Consider the following 21,717-nt stretch of genomic DNA (forward strand, 5'->3'; position numbering starts at 1 on the left):
GTTTGGGGTTTTAGGCTTGGTTTCTGTATAGCACTTTGTGACATCTGCTGATGTTAAAAGGGCTTTATAAATACATTTGATTGATTGATTGATTGATTGATTGATTGATTGATTGATTGATTGATTGATTGATTGATTGATTGACTGAGCTAGGCTGTAACACCTACATTTTGGAGCTGCCTTACTCAAAAAAGCAACAAAAAAAATATGTGTATGCGGCTTTACTGATATGTGACATGTATTAATGCCAAAATAATATGCAGGTGGTGCTCTGCTCCACCTGCCCTGAATGACGGGTCGACACTGGACGCAGGCAGTATCGGAGCATCAAGTAAAAACTGACCAATAGCTTCTACCCCCACACAATCAGGCTGCTGAATAGCCACCTCTAGGCAGCTACCCCCCCCCCCCAGAGTTGCAAATATGTACAGTACCAGTCAAAATTTGGACACACCTACTCATTCAAGGGTTTTTCTTTATTTTTACTATTTAGAATACGTAGAATAATAGTGAAGACATCAAAACTATGAAATAACACACATGGAATAATGTAGTATATACGGTGCCTTCGGAAAGTATTCAGACCCCTTCACTTTTTCCACATTTTGTTACGTTACAGCCTATTTCTAAAATTGATTAAATAAAAAAATGTCCTCAGCAATCTACACGTATAATGACAAAGCGAAAAAAGGTAATTTTGATTTTTTTTTGCAAATGTATAAAAAAACTAAAACAGAAATACCTTATTTACATAAGTAATCAGTCCCTTTGCTATGAGACTCGAAATTGAGCTCAGGTGCATCCTGTTTTCAGTGATCATCCTTAAAATGTTTCTACAACTTGATTGGAGTCCACCTGTGGTAAATTCTACAGATTGGACATGATTTGGAAAGACACACGCTCTATATAAGGTCCCACAGTTGACAGTGCATGTCAGAGCAAAAACCAAGCCATGACGTCCAAGGAATTGTCTGTAGAGCTCTGAGACAGGATTGTGGCGAGGCACAGATCTGGCGAATTGTACCAAAACATTTATGCAGCATTGAAGGTCCCCAAGACAACAGTGGCCTCCATCATTCTTAAATGGAAGAAGTTTGAATCCCCCAAGACTTTTCCTGGAGCTGGGTGCCCAGCCATAGTGAGCAATCAGGGGAGAAGGGCCTTGGTCAGGGAGGTGACCAAGAACCAACCCGATGATCATTCTGACAGAGCTCTAGAGTTTCTCTGTGGAGATGGGAGAACTTTCCAGAAGGACTACCATCTCTGCAGCACTCCACCAACCAGGCCTTTATGGTAGAGTGGCTAGATGAAAGCCACTACTTAGTAAAAGACAAATGACAGCCCACTTGGAGTTTGCCATAAGGCAGCTAAAGACTCTCAGACCATGAGAAACAAAATTCTCTGGTCTGATGAAACCAAGATTAAACTCTTTGGCATGGAGAGACCTGAAAATAGCTGTGCAGAAGCGCTCCCCATCCAACCTGACAGAACTTGAGATACACCCAAAATACAGGTGTGGCAAGCTTGTAGCGTTACACCCAAGAAGACTCAAGGCTGTAATTGCTGCCATAGTTCCTTACATAAAGTACTGAGTAAAGGGTCTGAATACTTATGTAAATTTAATATTTCTGTTTTTTTTATTCTTAATAAATTTGCAAAAATGTCTAAAAACCTGTTTTTGCTTTGTCATTATAGGGTACAATGTGTAGATTGATGAGGAAAGAAAACAATTTAATCAATTTTAGAATAGGGCTGTAACGTAACAAAAATGTGGAAAAAGTCAAGGGGTCTGAATACTTTCCGAATCAACTGTATTATTACTTGTATTAATTGTTTCATCCACTTTCCCCTCTTCTGCTCCACCTATGGACATCCCCCTCTGAGACGTTCTGTCATCCATCTGTTGGAGCTCGGAGCTTAAGAATTTCACTGTACCCTGTGCATGTGACTAATAAAGTCATCAAAATCTATCTAAATCTAAAGATGAACGGCAATTAATTAATAATAGACTTCATGAGTTTATTTGGAGCCGACATTATGAGTAGTGGGATTGATAGATTCAATACAATGGGCTAGAAGACAAGATTAGAAATGTATAGAGCAGGAAAGTACAAAGGAAAGTGTGTCGAAACAAGAGAAATGGAAATAGGTGAAGTGTGTGAGGGTGAACTCAATAGAAAGGAGTGCTGCTAATCCCTATTGCTTTAACATTAATACCTAATGCGTTCTGGGAAGACGACAAGTCATTGGACACGGCTGCTGGCTAAACCACAACTTTAGAAGGTAAGGCTTCTGACAAACATGTAGGGAAGAGTGGGGTAAGTTGAGCCGAGGGGGTAAGTTGAGCCACCATTGTTTCTAGAAAACCATACACAAAATGTAGCATTTTAACACATTTTTAGGAAGAGGTCATCATTTCATGGAGTCTGTGAAAGAAGAAACCACATGGAAAAAGTTAAGCAAGTTAGATACAAAAAACTGATTTTCACCAAGTGAAATTAATATATTGTGTTAGAGGTTTCATGATGCTTGTATCTAAACCAAAGTAGATCATTTTAAGATTGTTCTATATGTCAGTTGAGGTCTCTATAAGCTTCAATATGAGGTCCTAAAACTTGCATGAAAATGCATCCTTTAGCTGTTGGCTAATATAGTCAAAATGTTTGCCTTGGGGTAAGTTGAGCCAATTGCCATGGGGTAAATTGAGCCAATGGTTGAGCCAAAGGGAAGTTAAGTTAATTGAAGTTTTTTCTTCCCAGGTGTAATGCAAGGCATTATCACTGGGATATGAGGTAACAACAGGGCCTAGCCCATGTTAAAGTGTTTTAAAGAGTAAAAAGTGCTTGTTAGGTGTTAAGCCATGTTAAAATATTCTTAACAGGATTAAGAATTATGTTTAATTATGTTTAGGAAGTAAAGATAGACATGGTTTTATCAAGGTAGTGGTAATATTTCATTCAGTACAGAAATTTGTAGGCAGCTCAACTTATCGCATACCCGGGGTATGTTGTGCCAAGAGGTCAATTTTTTGGGGACAACCTATGTTTTCAAAACTGTAATGTTTACATTAATTCTGATTATATCCAGGGATACACAACATCCTGAAATATATGTATTTTATACAGGGGCGGAAATTCCAGGGGGGACGGGGGGGACACGACCCCCCCATCCTGGGAAAAATATGATTTGTCCCCCCCCAATATATCACTGTAAACATAACTATGTAATTTAAATAATATTAATAATACGCAATGAAAGCAATTGTGCTGATTATAGACACTTAATAACGCGTTTTTAAGTTTCAAAAGATTGCGACCCCCCCCCCCCCCACCCTTTGCCTCACAATGGTTTGATCCACTGCCAGTTCCTTAGTTGTCAAGGTAACAGAGTGTTCGTATCTACTGTCTGAAAGGCACTCAATGCACGTAACTGACGTGAGGTTAATCCAGTCAATCCCGCCAGGGTTCACACACACACTAGCTGAATATGCAGAGCTAGCGCGCAAATATTAACTATTATGCTAGCTAGTACCTATTCCATTTATGTGGCGTCGTCAAAGATGGAATCTTTGCTATCGTCAATTTATTCCAAGATCAGCATGCATGTAAATTAGTGCTTCAAAGTCCCTGTGATAAAGGTTAGCGATAAACTGAACAGAACTACACTTTCTTCTACCATGGTCTAAAATATATTTAATGGTCTCGTTGCAAAAGCTAAATTGTCGCAAGGGAACTTTTATTTATTTAATTTATTTCACCTTTATTTAACCCGGGTAGCAAAGATTGTAGCAAACACCACTGAAACGGAATTGGTGCTCGCTAGCTTTGCAAATTCAGCTATTGTTGGAAGCCAGCCAATATGAAACAAACGATTAAAATGACAAAAGGTTGCAGCATATGTTGTGTAAATGGTGAACTCATACAGCTGTCAACTCTTGTCACTGCAATTCGTTTCACATTTGCTAAGCTACCTTTTAGATCGAAGCCCATATAGAATGATAGAAGATAAGATGATAGAAGCCCATCTCCTACTGTAAATAACCTACACACTGTGTGTGTGTGTAGCCAGCCAGGTAGAAAAATGGCAGAAAAAAGACGGACATCAGAGTATTTTTCAGTACACCAAAACGCAAAGTAAGAACCCTAGTAGCCTAATATCTCAGACTAGTTGATAAAATGTTCATAAGAAAGAAGTGAAATGCTAATGGAAATGTTTCACAATGATGTCATTAGGCAGAGCAGGCAACAGATGGCACACAGACAGCAGAGTTGGGGACAGATAGGCAGGGACAGACTGGCAGAGACAGGGAGTCTCAGATTAGTTTGTTGAGTCTTTGTTTGGCAACATTATGAAAGGTTCTCAATTTGTTTTACTTGTAAAATAGGAACATAATTGGAAAATGCCATGGATACCCCCACTCTCAACTTAAACTGGTGACTGAACTAAGATTTGTTAAAGGCAATGGTATTGCTGTTGTGATTAGTTGTGTAGTTTTGGGTACCGGTAGTTAGGAGTACGGCAAACACCTTATTTCTTTGGTTCCTCAATATACATTTACCATATTAAACGTAGGCTATGTGTTACAGCACTACTTTTGGTGTCCCCCTCAGGAATTGCTCTTGAGAAAATTTCATGTAATTGTCCCCTCCAAAGTTGATATCAGATTTTCGCCCCTGATTGTATATATCTTTATTAGAAACAATACTATATTTCCCTTGACGGAGTGATACTGAATGTAAAAAATGGCTCAACTTACCCCACTCACCCCTACAGGGTCCCTTCAAAACATACTCTACCAGAGCTGACACACTGGGCTTTGGTGAATTCTGTATTTTTCCATATCTGCATCCCAAATACCAGCCTATTCATGGAAATGAACAGAACTGCAATTGATCATTCATTGAGGTTTTATTGAAAAAAGAACAATATAATAAATCGCATGTACAATAATAATAACAATAATATTATGAATAATATAAAAATCTGTACATTCCGTTGTTCTCAGTACAACTGGAAGACTCTGATACAAAATGACTGAAACAGGGAGGGCGGGGGTCTCTGTACAACAAAAATAACATTCTAGCCTAACGTCCTTTAGCCGTTGATTCAAAATAAAAGAAATAGGAGATAGATTTGCCATAATGCAAACTCGACAGGCTTTCAATACACCTTATTAACATGCCTGGGATACAGTACTGTTGGCTTATTAAACCATGTTTTCCAATCCAAGATTCCCTAGTAAAACAACAAACAACTTATAATGAAATATTAAATAATATTTGATAACAAGGCATGGCAATCCATAGACCTACTCTGGATATAAATATGAATGCATGAACAGCAAAGATAGGGTATGTCAGAGGGGCATATGTACTGTATTTTATTCTCTCCTTATTTAAAGAGTCTATAGGTGAAGATGTGCTCTTTTTGTGATGGCAGAATAGTGGACGATTGTAAAGTACTAAGAAAGAAAATGTATGTTTTGTTGTTTTACTTAAAAATGATTTTGAACTAAAAAAAGGAAAGTATTGTAACACTGTTATGTTCTGAGCATGTGCTTAAAGCCTTCTCGCCTTAACAACATGTTACTGGTCAAGTCTAGGGCCTAGAACCTGACATATATGTTTAGCTTTGAATATGAAAACAATGGTAAAACTTTACCGAAGCCCTGGCATCATAATAGCCATTTAACTGTGTCTATCATGACTGTTACCACGGTGATATTGATTAAGTATTATGTTGAATGAGTTCCAATTAAGATCCAGCAACATCTATAAAATGATAACAAATGTATACACGTGTTAGAAAATAAATATTTTGTCTTCATTTTTTTTTATTTACTTCAAAAATACTCTACTTCTACCACTTATAACAAATGGATGAGACACATAATTATAATAATAATAATTATATTTGGCATCTTCTGTTACCAAACCCTACAAAATGCAACAACGTAGCAGCACTTTTTAAGAACATTCGTATGCTAATTTTCCCTCCCTCCTTTGTCTTGTTGGTGTTGTTTGTTCAGTTCTGCTTCACTTTTGAATACTAATAACACCCTGCTAATTTCCTTCAAACAAAACAGGCATGTTTCTATTGATTTGACCAGCATTGAACGACCCTTTAATGTATGTTATGTTGTACGTCTGTTATGAGACCGGCTCATTACCAACAGTACAAACAACATGACCATATCTGCTTTGGATACGTACAGTATGGATGAATGCTAATAGTTCAGATACATTTATCTAATTGATCATTTGAAAGGCTTTGTTGCACTACTTTACAATGGTTGCATAGTATGTTTTCTCCAATAGTATGAATTTCTCTCTACATTGAGCTACATTTCCTTGGATGTAATTCACCAAAGATCACCAGTTCACTGCAACATGATGGTCTATTCAAAGGCTAAAACAGTTTGCATCCACTGGGAAATTGGTGAGAAATTCCAATCTCAGCAAAAGGAGAAAAAAAAGGTTTCATTACAAGGCTGTACTGCATCTTTAATTGTTTGGATTAACATTCCAAAACGTTCGAGTACTTTGGAGCTGGGTGCCCAGGATCAATTCAAAGTGCAAATTAGCAAAATCAAAATAATATTTGGTTTTCACAGAGCATAACTTTCTAAATGTCTGTGTTACTCTATGGGTAGGCATCTTTGCATGTTTTTCCCCTAGTTTCTCTGAAACGAGAAAGTAGAGAATTTGCTTATAGCAGCATTTGTTTTATATACTAAAAGGCAGATAATAGAAATAAAACTATTGTTCTCATCTTCTTCATGATTTGCTGGACAGATAAACAGAGAGACATGCCTGCTACTTTCAAGTCATCGTAGCTAACACCCATTCCAATATGTTATACAGATGCACATTCCTTTCTATACATAGATGCTAAAGTGATACATACATTACATTTTCTTGTGGGAACCTTTTTCAATAACGTTTTCCTTCCTATATGCACGTGTTTCATAGTGCTGTGCTTGCTGTAAAATGCAATTACATTGTTTAATAAAAGTTACAAGTCCCCAGCTATCCCCTTCCCACAGCAGTACCGTCGGCATGAACCTATCCTTCACCCAAGGCCCAGCTCAGCTCAATGTCCTTTACCCAAGGCCCAGCTCACCTCAATGTCCTTTACCCAATGTCCAGCTCAGCTCAATGTGATTTACACTAGGCCCAGCTCAGCTCAATGTGCCGTTTATAACAACTAGATGGGATTCTAGAATCAGAATCTTCTTCTCTGTGAGATGGTCTGCAGTCTCTGCACAGTCATATTTCAGATTCTCGTCTCAGGGGCCTGGACTCTAGTGGCACAGTGGCCTGGTGATGCTCTGAGTCTGACATATTGTCTGTCTGGGTTACATCTGGGCCCACGCTACCCCCGTTCCCCTCGTCCATCTCCTCTTTGTTAGTCAGCGCCACCTCGTTCTCGTAACAGAAGGAGTTGGAGCTGGACAGGATGTATTTTTTCTCGGCCAGGTCTCTGGCGCTGCACAGCGGGGTGCTGGGAACCTCGTAAGTCTTATGAAAACGAGAGTAGTCCACCTTGTAGTAGCTCTTCTCCTCGAAGAGCACCGGCTCGAAGCGGTGGCCCCACAGGATCTCGCTGGCCAGGTAGGAGCTGCGGCACTGGGTGGTCATGGCCGTGGCCTCCACCATCCCTTCCAGGATCACCACAATCTCGAACTCGGACGTCTCCAGCTCTTGCTTGCTCATGTTATAGAATGGGCTGTCCTCGTCGATCTCGTGGACAATGGTGATGGGCGACACCAGGAAGATACGGTCGACTCCGCTGTCGAAGCCCACATCAATGTCCATCTGGTCCAGAGGGATGAACTCCCCCTCTGCCGTGGTGCGCGACTTGAGGAGGTGGGCACGCACATGGGCCTCCACCAGGTGGCTTTTCCTCAGGTTGCCCACGCGCCACATCAGACACAGCTTGTTGTCCCTCATGGCCACTGTAGCGTTGTGGCTGAACACCAGCGTCTCATTCCTCTTCTTGGGCTTGGCCATCTTGGCCATGACGGCACCGATGATGAAGGCGTCGATAATGCAGCCCACAATGCTCTGGAAGACCACCATGAAGACCGCCACCGGACACTCGTCGGTGACGTAGCGGTAGCCGTAGCCGATGGTGGTCTGGGTCTCGATGGAAAACAGGAAGGCTGCAGTGAAACTGCTCACGTTGGAGACGCACTTCTGGGAGTCGTTCTCCAAGTCCCCGTGGAAGATGGCGACCAGCCAGAAGACGCAGCCGAAGAACAGCCACGACAGGAGGAAGGCAAGGCAGAAGATGACAAACATCCACCGCCAGCGGATGTCTACGCATGTCGTGAAGATGTCGGCGAGGTAACGCTGGCCTTTCTCGGACACATTGATGAACTGCACATTGCAGTGACCGTCCTTCTTGACGAAGCGGCTCTGGGGCTGGTGCCGCGTGTGCACCTTGCCCTTGCCATTCCCATACCCGTTGGGCACTGCCACGGTGGCCAACTTCATACCGTGCTCCTCGGTTGACACAATACTGTAGCGGTTGGCTCGCACACTTCCCATCACCTCGTTCTGGTGGGAGGGCTGTAGCGCTGCTTCTACCTTGGAAAACAGTCTGAGTTTCTTGAAAAAGCGTTGGAGAAACAGTTTTGAAACACTAACGGGACCAACTCAAGCAGAAAATGGGGTGGTGGAGTGAGGCGGACGGAGGAAAGGAAGGAGAAGGAGACAAAGCCTCTCTCTCGGTCCTCGACGGCCTCTAGCTTGACTGCAACCAGGGAGAGGTCCTTGGGGTTGAGTAGTGCTCTCTCATCAGGCGGCCGGACCTCACCAACGACGTATGCTGAGGGAAAAAGAGAGAGAAAGGTTTTAGACTCGCTGATGAGTCATGATACATGAAATACCACCAACTGTCATGAATGATTATTTCAATATCCAATCGATTACTCTGTCGTGTGTGAAGCCGGAGAAAACAATCAAATACTGTATACCCAAGGGCAAGAACAAGCGCGTCTCCTCATGCCAACAATATTTCATTCAGTTACGACAACAGTCATATTTAACCCCTATCCTGGCTTCTCCACTCTCTACTGAGAGAGGTCAGGGAGCAATGGGAGCGATGTCGCCCCCCCCCCCAGCCGGACCGTTACTGTTTCAAAGAAAACAGTACATTTCTTGCAACATGGAAGAGGAAATAACAGTCGTGTTAAAGCAGCAAATGAACGATTGCCTTCAGTTTAATACTCCTTTACATGTAGACCCGTCACTTCCACTCTGTGACAACGGTCTTACTGTCTGTCACACCAGCCTGTTTGTCAAATTGCACGGTGCGTGAACCAACCCTACTGCCTCATATACCCACTGGTGCGTTCTTAATACCCCTTTTCACATACCTTGCTAATCACAACCTTGGAAAGATGGAAAATGTTTTGTTGCTTGAATGTAAGCTACGGTACCACATCACTTGGCCAACCGACCAAACGGGTTCTTTTCTTTGAATGTCACTTATTAGGGTTCTGGAAATGTTCTAAGGCTCAAGCATGGTGTTTTCAGGTTGTAATGAGCTACTTTAATGGGGGTGTCAATTGTACAGAAATAACAGTTATTCCATTTTCTGTGTGACCTACATGCATAGAAACATACTGCATGTATATTACACTGAACTGAGTTACAGTTCATATTAGGAAATCAGTCAATGTAAATGAATGAAATGTGCCGTAATCTATGGATTTCACATGACCGAGCAGGGCCGCAGCCATGGGTTGGCCTGGCTCCAATCAGAATGAGTTTTTGCCAACAAAAGGGCTTTATTACAGACAGAAATACTCCTCAGTTTCATCAGCTGTCTGGGTGGCTGGTCTCAGATGATCCTGCTGGTAAAGAAGCTGGATGTGGAGGTCCTGGGCTGGTGTGGTTACACGTGGTCGGCGGTTGTGAGGTCGGTTGGACGTTCTGCCAAATTCTCGAAAATGACATTGGAGGCGGCTTAAGATAGAGAAATCAACATTCAATTCCCTGGCAACAGTTCTGGGTGACATTCCTGCAGTCAGCATGCCAATTGCATGCTCCCTCAAAACTTGAGACATCTATGGCAGTGTGTTGTGTGACAAAACTGCACATTTTAGAGTGGCCTTGTATTGTCCCTGGCACAAGGTGCACCTGTGTAATGATCATGCTGTTTAATCAGCTTCTTGATATGCCACACCTGTCAGGTGGATGGATTATCTTGGCAAAGGAGAAATACTCACTAACAAGGATGTAAATAGAGAAATAAGCTTTTTGTGTATATGGAACCTTTTGGAGATCTTTTATTTCAGCTCATGAACCTCTCGTTCTCTCAAACCTAGAATTAGTGAACATAAAAGTTTAATCAGGAGAAACGACAGGGATTTTCCAGTCGCAGTACATTTTAATGACCTAAAGCATGACATTTCTACCTTTAGATTTTGTGGCGTAGAGAAAGTTAAGATATCAGACAGGGGAGGTGATTTAATAATACTCTGAGTAAAAGAGAATGTTTTGGGATTTTAATGATGAAATGCCTATGTATGTTGTGAATTTGAACATGAATTATGTCTCTATTTAAGATTACTCTGATGTTTTTCGTACGATGTATCCAATGATAAATGAAAACTTGCTCGGTAGGTCTATGTCCTCATTGTGGTTTTACAGACGTGTTTAATACATCTTATTTACACACTTTATTTGAATATTTATGATATGCATATTATTAGATTTGGTAGCACTTACTTGTTTTTCCTTCACCTCCAACCCTTTCCATGCGTGGAACGTACGTGGGTGGAGCTAGGTCTACATAAGGGTGCTAATTTAAAAAAATTCACAAAAGCTCTGACGAAAGCTGTGAGGCCGATACGTAAGCTTATTAAAGATCAGGGATACTATCAAGAGCAGTGTGCGGTTTCCTTTTTCATTCATTTCAGCTCATGAAGCATTGGACCAACGCTTTACATGTTGCGTTGATATGTTTGTTCAGTATTATATAATGTGCTGAAATGAATATGAAACATACATCTTTTTTTTTTTTAACTGGGGGAAATGTGAACATAAGTGTACACAGGCCCTCTCTTTCTCTCTTCTCTCTCTATCTTCCTCTCTCTCTCTCTCTCTCTCTATCTTCCCCCCTCTCTCTCTCTCTCTCTATCTTCCCCCCTCTCTCTCTCTCTCTATATATATTCCCCTCTCTCTCTCTCTATATATATTCCCCTCTCTCTCTCTCTCTCTCTCTCTCTCTCTCTCTCTCTCTCTCTCTCTCTCTCTCTCTCTCTCTCTCTCTCTCTCTCTCTCTCTCTCTCTCTCTCTCTCTCTCTCTCTCTCTCTCTCTCTCTCTCTCTCTCTCTCTCTCTCTCTCTCTCTCTCTCTCTCTCTCTCTCTCTCTCTCTCTCTCTCTCTCTCTCTCTCTCTCTCTCTCTCTCTCTGGGTGTACTTGAGTACAGCAGCATAGCTTGTTGACTCACAGAGTCCTCTGGGACTTCATATTCTCTCAGCAGCATAATGGCTGTCCTGTGAGGATTCTGTCTCTGGCACTACAGAAACACCACTCATTAGAGAGAGCCCTGCCTGCCTGTGTCTGAAGTGTTATACATGTTCTAGACCCCGCTGTCCTAGCAACCAACCATGGTTGCAATGAACACTGTGAACTCTTCTGTTATGTTTTTTGGGGGGGATTGTTTAAAAAATACTTTTAGGAGATTTGGTGATATGAGAGTCAGTGATTTATTTGTGTTCTTTAACATGTAAAGGTGAAGAAATAGCTTTTCTTAATGTCCTTTAACATTAAAAGGATAAGATATAGCTTTTCTTCTTGCTCCCTTGCAAAACTGAAATCACCAAATATAATGATTTTGACTCGTGAAACATGAATAGATATGAGTAGACTACAGTCTCTGTTAAGTCCATTTACAAACATTTCTCTAGTATGTAGACTGCCTTCAGATATTTCCCTTCATGTTTGTAAATATAGTTTATAGAGTGATATCTGCAGTATCAGCTCCTTTGTCCTTAACTGTCTCTAGCATGTTGGTGGTGAGTAGAGTCAGGAGGAACTCTGTCATCAAACATGGGCACTATTTGGGGAATTCTGGATTGTTGACAGTAATTACTAATTAGACATGCAAAGTCAGTCTGCATCTCAACCTCTCCTCAATCAACACCAGTTAGGATGACTGTGCAGTTTACACAGTACATGATTAATATGAGCTTTACCCGCCAACTAAATAAGTATCTTTCCAACTTGTTCTAGTCTGTTTTCTGACAGAGTGACGTGAATAGAAATTGATATGGCTATGTTTTCTTTTCTTTTGGGGGTTGAGAGGACACTTAATGGAAAATGATTACAGACATGTTGAATTTTGTATTGTCTTTTAGTAACATCAATAGATGCTATTTTCCCATCTGTTGCTATGACACCATGATAACAGAATGGAAAAGCATGACTGTTTATTGTTCTGTTATAGCCCCTTTTTTGATCAGTGGGATAATTAGTACTGCTGGACTGGCCTAATCTGAGAGGTGTATATATTCGGTGCCAATATTCACACGGTGGAAACAATGTCATGGTTGAAGTATCCTGCAGAAACATAACTTACAGAATGTATGGTAACTCCCTGACCCGCTGCCCAACGCACAGTCATTTACGGTCACCTTGAGGATGGTCTTGTCGCAGTTACCTCTGGGCCACACAAAAAAGCTATGTCTCATCTAGGACTACCATTTTAGATGCCCAGTGGAGTCAAAAAAATGTGATTTTCCTGTTTCATATATACATATATTTCCACACTATGAGGCTGGAATAAAACCGTGTGAATTTGTGAAAATTATGATAATGCCGTTTTAGTTTAAGAGCTGCTTGAAAATACATTTCTGTCTGTTTTTGGTGGAATGGAGTTTTGGCCTGCCTGATACATTTGTTAATAGACCAATAAGAAAGAGAGTTCCAAACCTTTCTGCCAATAACAGCTAGTCTTCAGTTTTCTCCTCCCAACTCAAGACCACTCCCAGACAGTCCTAGCTAAATTATTGCTTGTGAAATTGCTCTTTGCAAAGAAGCTATTTTTGTTTATTTTTGATCATTTCAATTGAAAACAATAGCAGTAAGGTACCTAATTGTTACCCAGTAATGATTTGATATTGAGATAAAAACGGTTGCATTGGACCTTTAAAATAGAATGAAGTATGTGGCTCCAGACTCCAAGCAGCACTCGAAATGTAGCACATGCCAACGAGAAATGCGAACAGGTGCGGGCTAAAAAACGGGAACCGACTGAGTGATGCAATCTCTCATACAACGTTCAAACATTCCATCCATACCGTTATAATTGTACATGAATGTACGTTTACATGGAAAAAGATATACGAATAACACTGATTGCATGACAAATTGTAACTTTTGGGATGTTTCAGCCTATGTTTGTGAGCAGTGTATTACAACATAACTGTATGAATCAGCCGACGCATAAACATTACATGTTTTTTGCACTTAAAATGTATTATTATGGATTTAAACAGGTTGATGAAATGATATGCATTAATAAACAATAAAAAGTCCTGCTCTGCAAGCTTCTAGCCACAGTGGGTAAGACTTTGCCTGAAAGACGGCGGGGTGCCTACAGCGCATCCATTCAATGGAGCGACTGTCCAAGTGCAACTGTCCCAATATTCTCAAATATAGATCAAATAAAATAAACAGTAGTCTATGTTATGCTGCATCGTCAACTTCCCCATACGTTTGATACGAATTGCTACAAAGAGGTTGTTAAACCTTACCTGTTGCACATTTATAGACCGGGACAATATCAAAAGTTAGTTGAAATTATATTCCAGAAGATATGTCCGCTGGTAAACACTTTTCAAAGCGTTTGTTTCTGTTTTGTAGTAATGTTGGCTTCTTGTTATGATGACAGCGAGAACTGAAACTCCCTCGTGGCAATGAAATGACTGGTCTTAATAATGTGCTTAGCGAATAGTTCTCCATGGCAATTTAAATAGCGTATGCCGGCATGCTCCGCCTTCTGGACCCGACCCAGCCAATAGTATTACAGAGAGGAAGAACGCGTTGATGTAGGCTGATACATTTACACTGACGTATGAATCCGTGTGAGTGAAAATTCATAGGCTACAAACCGCAAGTAATGTTTTGGGAGACACATGTCAGGGGTTTGGATAGGAGGGTCATGCGTAACAACAAATGGGTTGTTTAGCGGTGCTTATTCATATTGATGATCGATTGTTCGTTTTTGGGTTGCCTGGAGCGGTGGTGTCATATTTTTCTAGTCTAAAAACCCCAAGGGGCAAGGGGACAAGTTATATATTTCAACCTCTCCCCGACCCAGTCTGTAATACCTACATGTTTCAAGTAGACCACCAAATGACTACGACCGTAGCGCTTATATATGTAGCCATGAATTGCTTTGAAAGGCTGGTCATGGCTCACATTGACGCCATCATTCCAGACACACTGGACCCACTCCAATTCGTATACTGCTCCAACGGTTCCTCAGACACCACTTTCTCTATTGCACTCCACACTGCACTCTCCCACCTGGATAAGAGGAACACCTACACTGTAACACATTGCTGTACAGTCGTGGCCAAAAGTTTTGAGAATTTCGCAAATATTACTTTCACAAAGTTTGCTGCTTCAATGTCTTTAGATATTTTTGTCAGATGTTACTATGGAATACTGAAGTGTACTTACAAGCATTTCATAAGTGTCAAAGGCTTTTATAGACAATTACATGAAGTTGATGCAAAGAGTCAATATTTGCAGTGTTGACCCTTCTTTTTCAAGACCTCTGCAATCCGCCCTGGCATGCTGTCAATTAACTTCTGGGCCACATCCTGACTGATGGCAGCCCATTCTTGTATAATCAATGCTTGGAGTTTGTCAGAATTTGTGGGTTTTGTTTGTCCACCCGCCTCTTGAGGATTGGCTACAAGTTCTCAATGGGATTAAGGTCTGGGGAGTTTCCTGGCCATGGACCCAAAATATCGATGTTTTTTTCCCCGAGCCACTTAGTTATCACTTTTGCCTTTTGGCAAGGTGCTCTATCATGCTGGAAAAGTCATTGTTCATCACCAAACTGTTCCTGGATGGTTGGGAGAAGTTCCTCTCAGAGGATGTGTTGGTACCATTCTTTATTCATGGCTGTGTTCTTAGGCAAAATTGTGAGTGAGCCCACTCCCTTGGCTGAGAAGCAACCCCACACATGGTCTCAGGATGCTTTACTGTTGGCATGACACAGGACTGATGGTAGCACTCACCTTGTCTTCTCTGGACAAGCTTTTTTTCTGGATGCCCCAAACAATCGGAAAATGGATTCATCAGAGAAAATGACTTTACCCCAGTCCTCAGCAGTCCAATCCCTGTACCTTTTGCAGAATATCAGTCTGTCCCTGATGTTTTTCTTGGAGAGAAGTGGCTTCTTTGCTGCCCTTCTTGACACCAGGCCATCCTCCAAAAGTCTTTGCCTCACTGTGCGTGCAAATGCACTCACATCTGCCTGCTGCCATTCCTGAGCAAGCTCTGTACTGGTGGTGCCCCGATCCCGCAGCTGAATCAACTTTAGGAGATGGTCCTGGCGCTTGCTGGACTTTCTTGGGCGCACTGAAGCCTTCACAACAATTGAACTGCTCTCCTTGAAGTTCTTGATGATCTGATAAATGGTTGATTGAGGTGCGATCTTACTGGCAACAATATCCTTGCCTGTAAAGCCCTTTTTGTACAAAGCAATGATGACTGCATGTATTTCCTTGCAGGTAACCATGGTTGACAGAGCAAGAACAATGATTCCAAGCACCACCCTCCTTTTGAAGCTTCCAGTCTGTTATTCGAACTCAATCAGCATGACAGAGTGATCTCCAGCCTTGTCCTCGTCAACACACACCTGTGTTAACGAGAGAATCACTGACTTGATATCAGCTGGTCCTTTTGTGGCAGAGCTGAAATGCAGTGTAAATGTTTTTTGGGGATTCAGTTCATTTGCATGGCAAGCAGGGACTTTGCAATTAATTGCAATTCATCTGATCACTCTTCATAACATTCTGGAGTATATGCAAATTGCCATCATACAAACTGAGGCAGCTCACTTTGTTAAAATTAATATTTGTGTCATTCTCAAAACTTTTGGCCACGACTGTACATTTACAGCGAAATGGTTTACAGTCAGTTACTTTATATTACAGTGTAGTACTGTAAAGAGCAATGCATTATGCTGTCTCAACGGCGTTCCGCTACACTGCTGAAAAATGACAGTAAAGTCCTGTATTGCCTGTTTTGCTGTATATTTACAGAAGCATACTGTGCGTTGTGAGAAATGTGGGTGGCGAAAGAATCTCTGGCTCATTAACATATTTCAAGGCATGCCTTGTATAAGGCTATATGTATTGCATTTGTGAGAATGCTGTTCCCCACATAATACAGTACCATACTGTATATTTGTCTTCTACGGTTATTTACTGGCTATTGTGCTGCCAGTAATTTACTGTAATTCATTACCACCAGACAAATACAGTACCATACTGTATTTTGGGAATCTAAAAACCTGTTGTGTAAATCTGCAGTAAATTGCTGGCTATTATGCTGCCAGTAATTAACTGTAATTCAGTACCATCCCACAGCATACAGTACCGCAATCTTTTGTGGATGCACGGTATTGGTGCATCGTTTAACACATACTGAGGCGTCCCTTGTAAGTGGCTACACTTGCACACGTTGGTGAGACTTATGTACCAATTTAAGTGATATGTGGTAGTAGTTCCCTAACAATTAAATGTACTGAACAACAATATAAATGTAATATGTAAAGTGTTGGTCCCATGTTTCATGAGCTGAAATAAAAGATCCCAGAAATTTTCCCGACGCACAAAAAGCGTATTTCTCTCAAATTTTGTGTACAAATGTTTTTACATCCCTGTTAGTGCACATTTCTCCTTTGCCAAGATAATACACCTAACAGGTGTGGCCTATCAAGAAGCTGATTAGACAGGTGCACCTTGTGCTGGAGACAATAAAAGGCCATTCTAAAATGTGCAGTTTTGTCACACAACACAATGCCACAGATGTTTCAAATTTTGAAGGAGTGTGCAATTGGCATGCTGACTGCAGGAATGTCCACCAGAGCTGTTGCCAGTGGGTGGGCCTATGCCCTCCTATGCCCTCCAATGTCATTTTAGGGAATTTGGCAGTACGTCCAACACAACCACAGACTGTGTGTAACCACTCCAGACCAGGACCTCCACATCTGGCTTCTTCACCTGCAGGATCGTCTGAGACCAGCCACCCGGACAGCTGATGAAACTGAGGAGTATTTCTGTTTGTAATAAAGCGCTTTTGTGGGGGAAAAACTCATTCTGATTGGTTGGGCCTGGCTCCCATGGCCCCTGCCCAGTCATGTGAAATCCATAAATTAGGGCCTAATTCATTTATTTCAATTGACTGATTTCCTTATATGAACTGTAACTCAGTAAAATTGTTGAAATGGTTTCATGTTGCATTTATATTTTGGTTTAGTATATATATATATATATATATATATATATGTGTATGTATGTATGTATGTATGTATATATATATATATATATATATATATATATATATATATAGGGGATAGATCTGAGTCGTAGCAAGTCTCAAACCTTTAATGATTGAGTGTTTGTTTAGCCATGTCCTTTTAACCTGTTTTGCTCTGTAATTGCAGCCAGTTTGGAAACCTTAGTTTTGGCCTCTGGGGGTGCTAGTGTTATATTTGTTGCACCCTTTTTGTGAGAATGCTGTACCAATTGACATGATAAGTGATGGTAATACTTCAACAATTGAATGTATGTCGGTAATAGCGCAGAGTGACGGTGGGTCTTAAACCTTTAATGTTTAAATATTAAGCCATGTCGTTTTGTATTTGTAATCACAGTCCATTTGGAAGCCTTTGTTTAGGCCTCTAAATGCAAATACCTTGCAGCTAACCTGCTTGCGGTAATCCAATGTAATTACAGTAAAATACTATAAAAAATACATTGTTACAGTTGCCTTTACTTTCTTACAGTATAATAGGCTAATTGTACAGTATTGTACCATGTCATTGCTTTGCATTTTCTAGTAACTGGTGGCAAGTTACTGTGAATTACAATAATATAATTTTCTCTAGCCAGAGATATGCATTGATATATTCCAACAGTGTTGTGTTACAAGATATGTTGAAAACAATGTATCCTAAACATTTCCAGTAGTGGTTACAGAAACATTTTACTTGCAATGACTGTGGTATGTGGTTTTTATCAATCTTACTGTAGATGAATGCACTGACTCTTAGTCAATCTGGACAAGAGTGTCTGGTAAATGACCAAAGTGTAAAAATGTACATTTGCAAAGCACACTACTGGGTATTATTCTAATGAGCTCCACCCTCAAACCGTTTGTATTTTGATCAAATTTGGTCTTGTTTGGGGGCAAAGGTAATTAGGATCATACCCAGCAGTGTGCTTTGTAAGTGTTCATTTTTACATTTACAGTTTGGTAATTTAGCAGACACTTAATCCAGAGCGACATACAGTACAGTCAGTGAAACTAAGGGAAACAAGAATATACCACAGTCATAGCATGTAAAAATATTATTTTACCGTTACCGAGAATGTTGTAGTTAAGCGGGCTACTTGCAAGTATATATTTGTATTAGAAAATACTAAATACATGTATTCTAATTAAACTGTTACAAAATAGGCTACATTAATTGTATTTCAGGCCAGTGAAATACAAATTACTAAGTAGGTATTGAACATTTTGAAATACTTAAATATATAACAGAAATACTGCCTGTTGTTGGCACTAGCTAACAGCACTAGCTAACAGCACTAGCTACCAGCACTAGCTAACAGCACTAAATCATATTTTATTATTTTTATTTAACTAGGAAAGTCAGTTAAGAACAAATTCCTATTTTACAATGACGGCTGACCCCGGTCAAATCCAGATGATGCTGGGCCAATTGTGCGCCGCCCTATGGGACTCCCAATCACAGCCAGATGTGATACAACCTGGATTCAAACCAGGGATTGTAGTGATGCCTCTTGCACTGAGATGTGATGTCTCTTGCACTAAGATGCAGTGTCTTAGACCGTTGCGCCACTCGGGAGCCCTTATAACCACTGTGCTTCCGGTAATCCACTGTAAATTCTAGAAATGCAGCATGATGCTGCAGTCGGGTATTCCAGAAATATGCTGTAAATTTGTGTTAAAGTAAAGGTCCTCTAAATGTACAGTACTTCACTGGCTTCTGGGGTGCCCATAATTTACTGTACATTTACAGTAACCTACTGGCTACTGTGCTGCCAGTAATTTACTAAAAAAATTACAGGACATTTTTTACAGTGTATGTGAGAATTCGGTTAATTGACTACAGCTCAGTGTTCAACACCATAGTGCTCTCCAAGTTCATCACTATGCTCAGGAACTTAGGACTGAACACCTCTCTCTGAAACTGGATTCTGGACATCCTGATGGGCTGCCCCCAGCTGGTGAGTGTAGGTAACAACACATCCACAACGCTGACCCTCAACACGGGAGCCCCCTCAGGGGTGCATGCTCGGTCCCCTCCTATACTCCCTCTTCACCCACGACTGCATGGCCTTGCACAACTCCAACACCATCAAGTTTGCTGATGATACGACAGTGGTAGACCTGATCACCAACGATGATGAGATAGCCTGTAGCGAGAAGGTCATTGACCTGGCAATATGGTGCAAGGACAACAACCTCTCCCTCAACGTCAGCAAGACAAAGGAGCTGACTTTGGACTACAGGAAACGGAGGGCCTGAGTATGCCCCCATCCACTGAAGTGGAGAGAGTAGAGCTTTCACATCACTAAGGAATTAACACGGTCCACACACACCAACGCAGTCGTGAAGAAAGCACGACAACACCTCGTCTCCCTCAGGAGGCTGAAAACATTTGGCATGGGCACTCAGATCCTCAAAAAGTTCCACAGCTGCACCATTGAGAGCATCTTAATTGGCTGCATCACCACTTGGTATGGCAATTGCTTGGCATTCAACAGCAAGGCACTACAGACGGTGGTGAAGGCAGCCCAGTACATCACTGGGGCCAAACTCCCTGCCATCCAGGACCCCTATACCAGGCGGTGTCAGAGGAAGGCTCAGAAAATTGTCAAAGATACCAGCCACCCCAGTCATAGACTGTTCTCTCTGCTACTGCACGGCAAGCGGTACTGGAACGCAAAGTCTGGGACCAAAAGGCTCCTGAACAGCTTCTACCCCGAAGCCATAAGACTGCTAAACAGTTCATCAAATGGCCACCAGTACTATTTGCATTGACTCTGTTCTGCACTGACTCTATGCACATTCACTGACACTCCAACACACACACACCACACACACACACACACACACACACACACACACACACACACACACACACACACACACACACACACACACTTTTACACTCTGCACATATGCTGCTGCTACTCTGTTTATTATCTATCATTATTGCCTGGTTACTTTCATCCCTACCTACATGTACATATTACCAGTGGTGTAAAGTACTGTAAAAACTTCTTAAGGATCCGCCCCTTTTTTTCTCAATTTTTGCCTAAAATTACATTCTCAAATCTATCTGCCTGTAGCCCAGGCCCTGAAGCAAGGATATGCATATTCTTGGTATCATTTGAAAGGAAACACTTTGAAGTTTGTGGAAATATGAAAGGAATGTAGGAGAATATAACACAATAGATCTGATAAAACATAATACAAAGAAAAAAACAACCGTTCTTTGTATTTTTTTGTACCAACATTTTGAAATGCAAGAGAAAGGCCATAATGTATTATTCCAGCCCAGGTGCAATATCCATTTTGACCACTAGAGGGCGGCAGTGTATCTGCAAAGTTTTAGACTAATCCAATGAACCATTGGATTTCTGTTGAAAATTTTGTATCAAGACTGCCCAAATGTGTCTAATTTGTTTATAAATAACGTTTAATGTTCAAAATTGTGCACTCTCCTCAAACAATAGCATGGTATTCTTTCACTGTAATAGCGACTGTAAATTGGAAACTGCGGTTAGATTAACAAGAATTTAAGCTTTCTGCCAATATCTGATATGTCTATGTCCTGGGAAACTTTCTTGTTACTTTCTTGTTACTTACTACAACCTCATGCAAATCACATTAGCCTACGTTAGCTCAACCGTCCCGTAAAAACTTTAAAGTACAACTTAAGTTTTTTTTGGTACTACTTAAGCTTTACTTTACAATTTACAGTTGAAGTCGGATGTTTACATACACTTAGGTTGGAGTCATTAAAACTTGTTTTTCAACCACTCCACAAATTTCTTGTTAACAAACTATAGTTTTGGCAAGTCGGTTAGGACATCTACTTTGTGCATGACACAAGTCATTTTTCCAACAATTTTTTACAGACAGATTATTTCACTTATAATTCCCTGTATCACAATTGAAGAGGGTCAGAAGTTTATATACACTAAGTTGACTGTGCCTTTATAAATCTTTGAAAATTCCAGAAAATGATGTCACGGCTTTAGAAGCTCCTGATAGGGTAATTGACATAGTTTGAGTCAATTGGAGGTGTACCTGTAGATGTATTTCAAAGCTTACCTTCAAACTCAGTGCCTCTTTGCTTGACATCATGGGAAAATCAAAAGAAATCAGCCAAGGCCTCAGAAAACAAAACTAGAGTCTGGT

The 21,717-nt window shown here is 40.9% G+C and overlaps 1 protein-coding gene across 1 annotated transcript; it reads right to left on the reverse strand.

Annotated features, from left to right (window-relative positions):
- Positions 1–4,889: 4,889 nt before the first annotated feature.
- On the reverse strand, positions 4,890–13,952 carry LOC106589892 (inward rectifier potassium channel 2). The gene is made up of 2 exons (XM_014180306.3): positions 13,773–13,952; positions 4,890–8,832 (listed from the first exon to the last, which is right to left on the reverse strand). Exon 2 carries the CDS (start codon positions 8,550–8,552, stop codon positions 7,269–7,271), a length of 1,284 nt encoding a protein of 427 aa, XP_014035781.1. The 5' UTR covers positions 8,553–8,832; positions 13,773–13,952; the 3' UTR covers positions 4,890–7,268.
- Positions 13,953–21,717: the final 7,765 nt, after the last annotated feature.

Source organism: Salmo salar, chromosome 28 (assembly GCF_965601325.2).
Source record: "Salmo salar chromosome 28, fSalSal1, whole genome shotgun sequence".
Classification (NCBI taxonomy): Eukaryota; Metazoa; Chordata; class Actinopteri; order Salmoniformes; family Salmonidae; genus Salmo; species Salmo salar.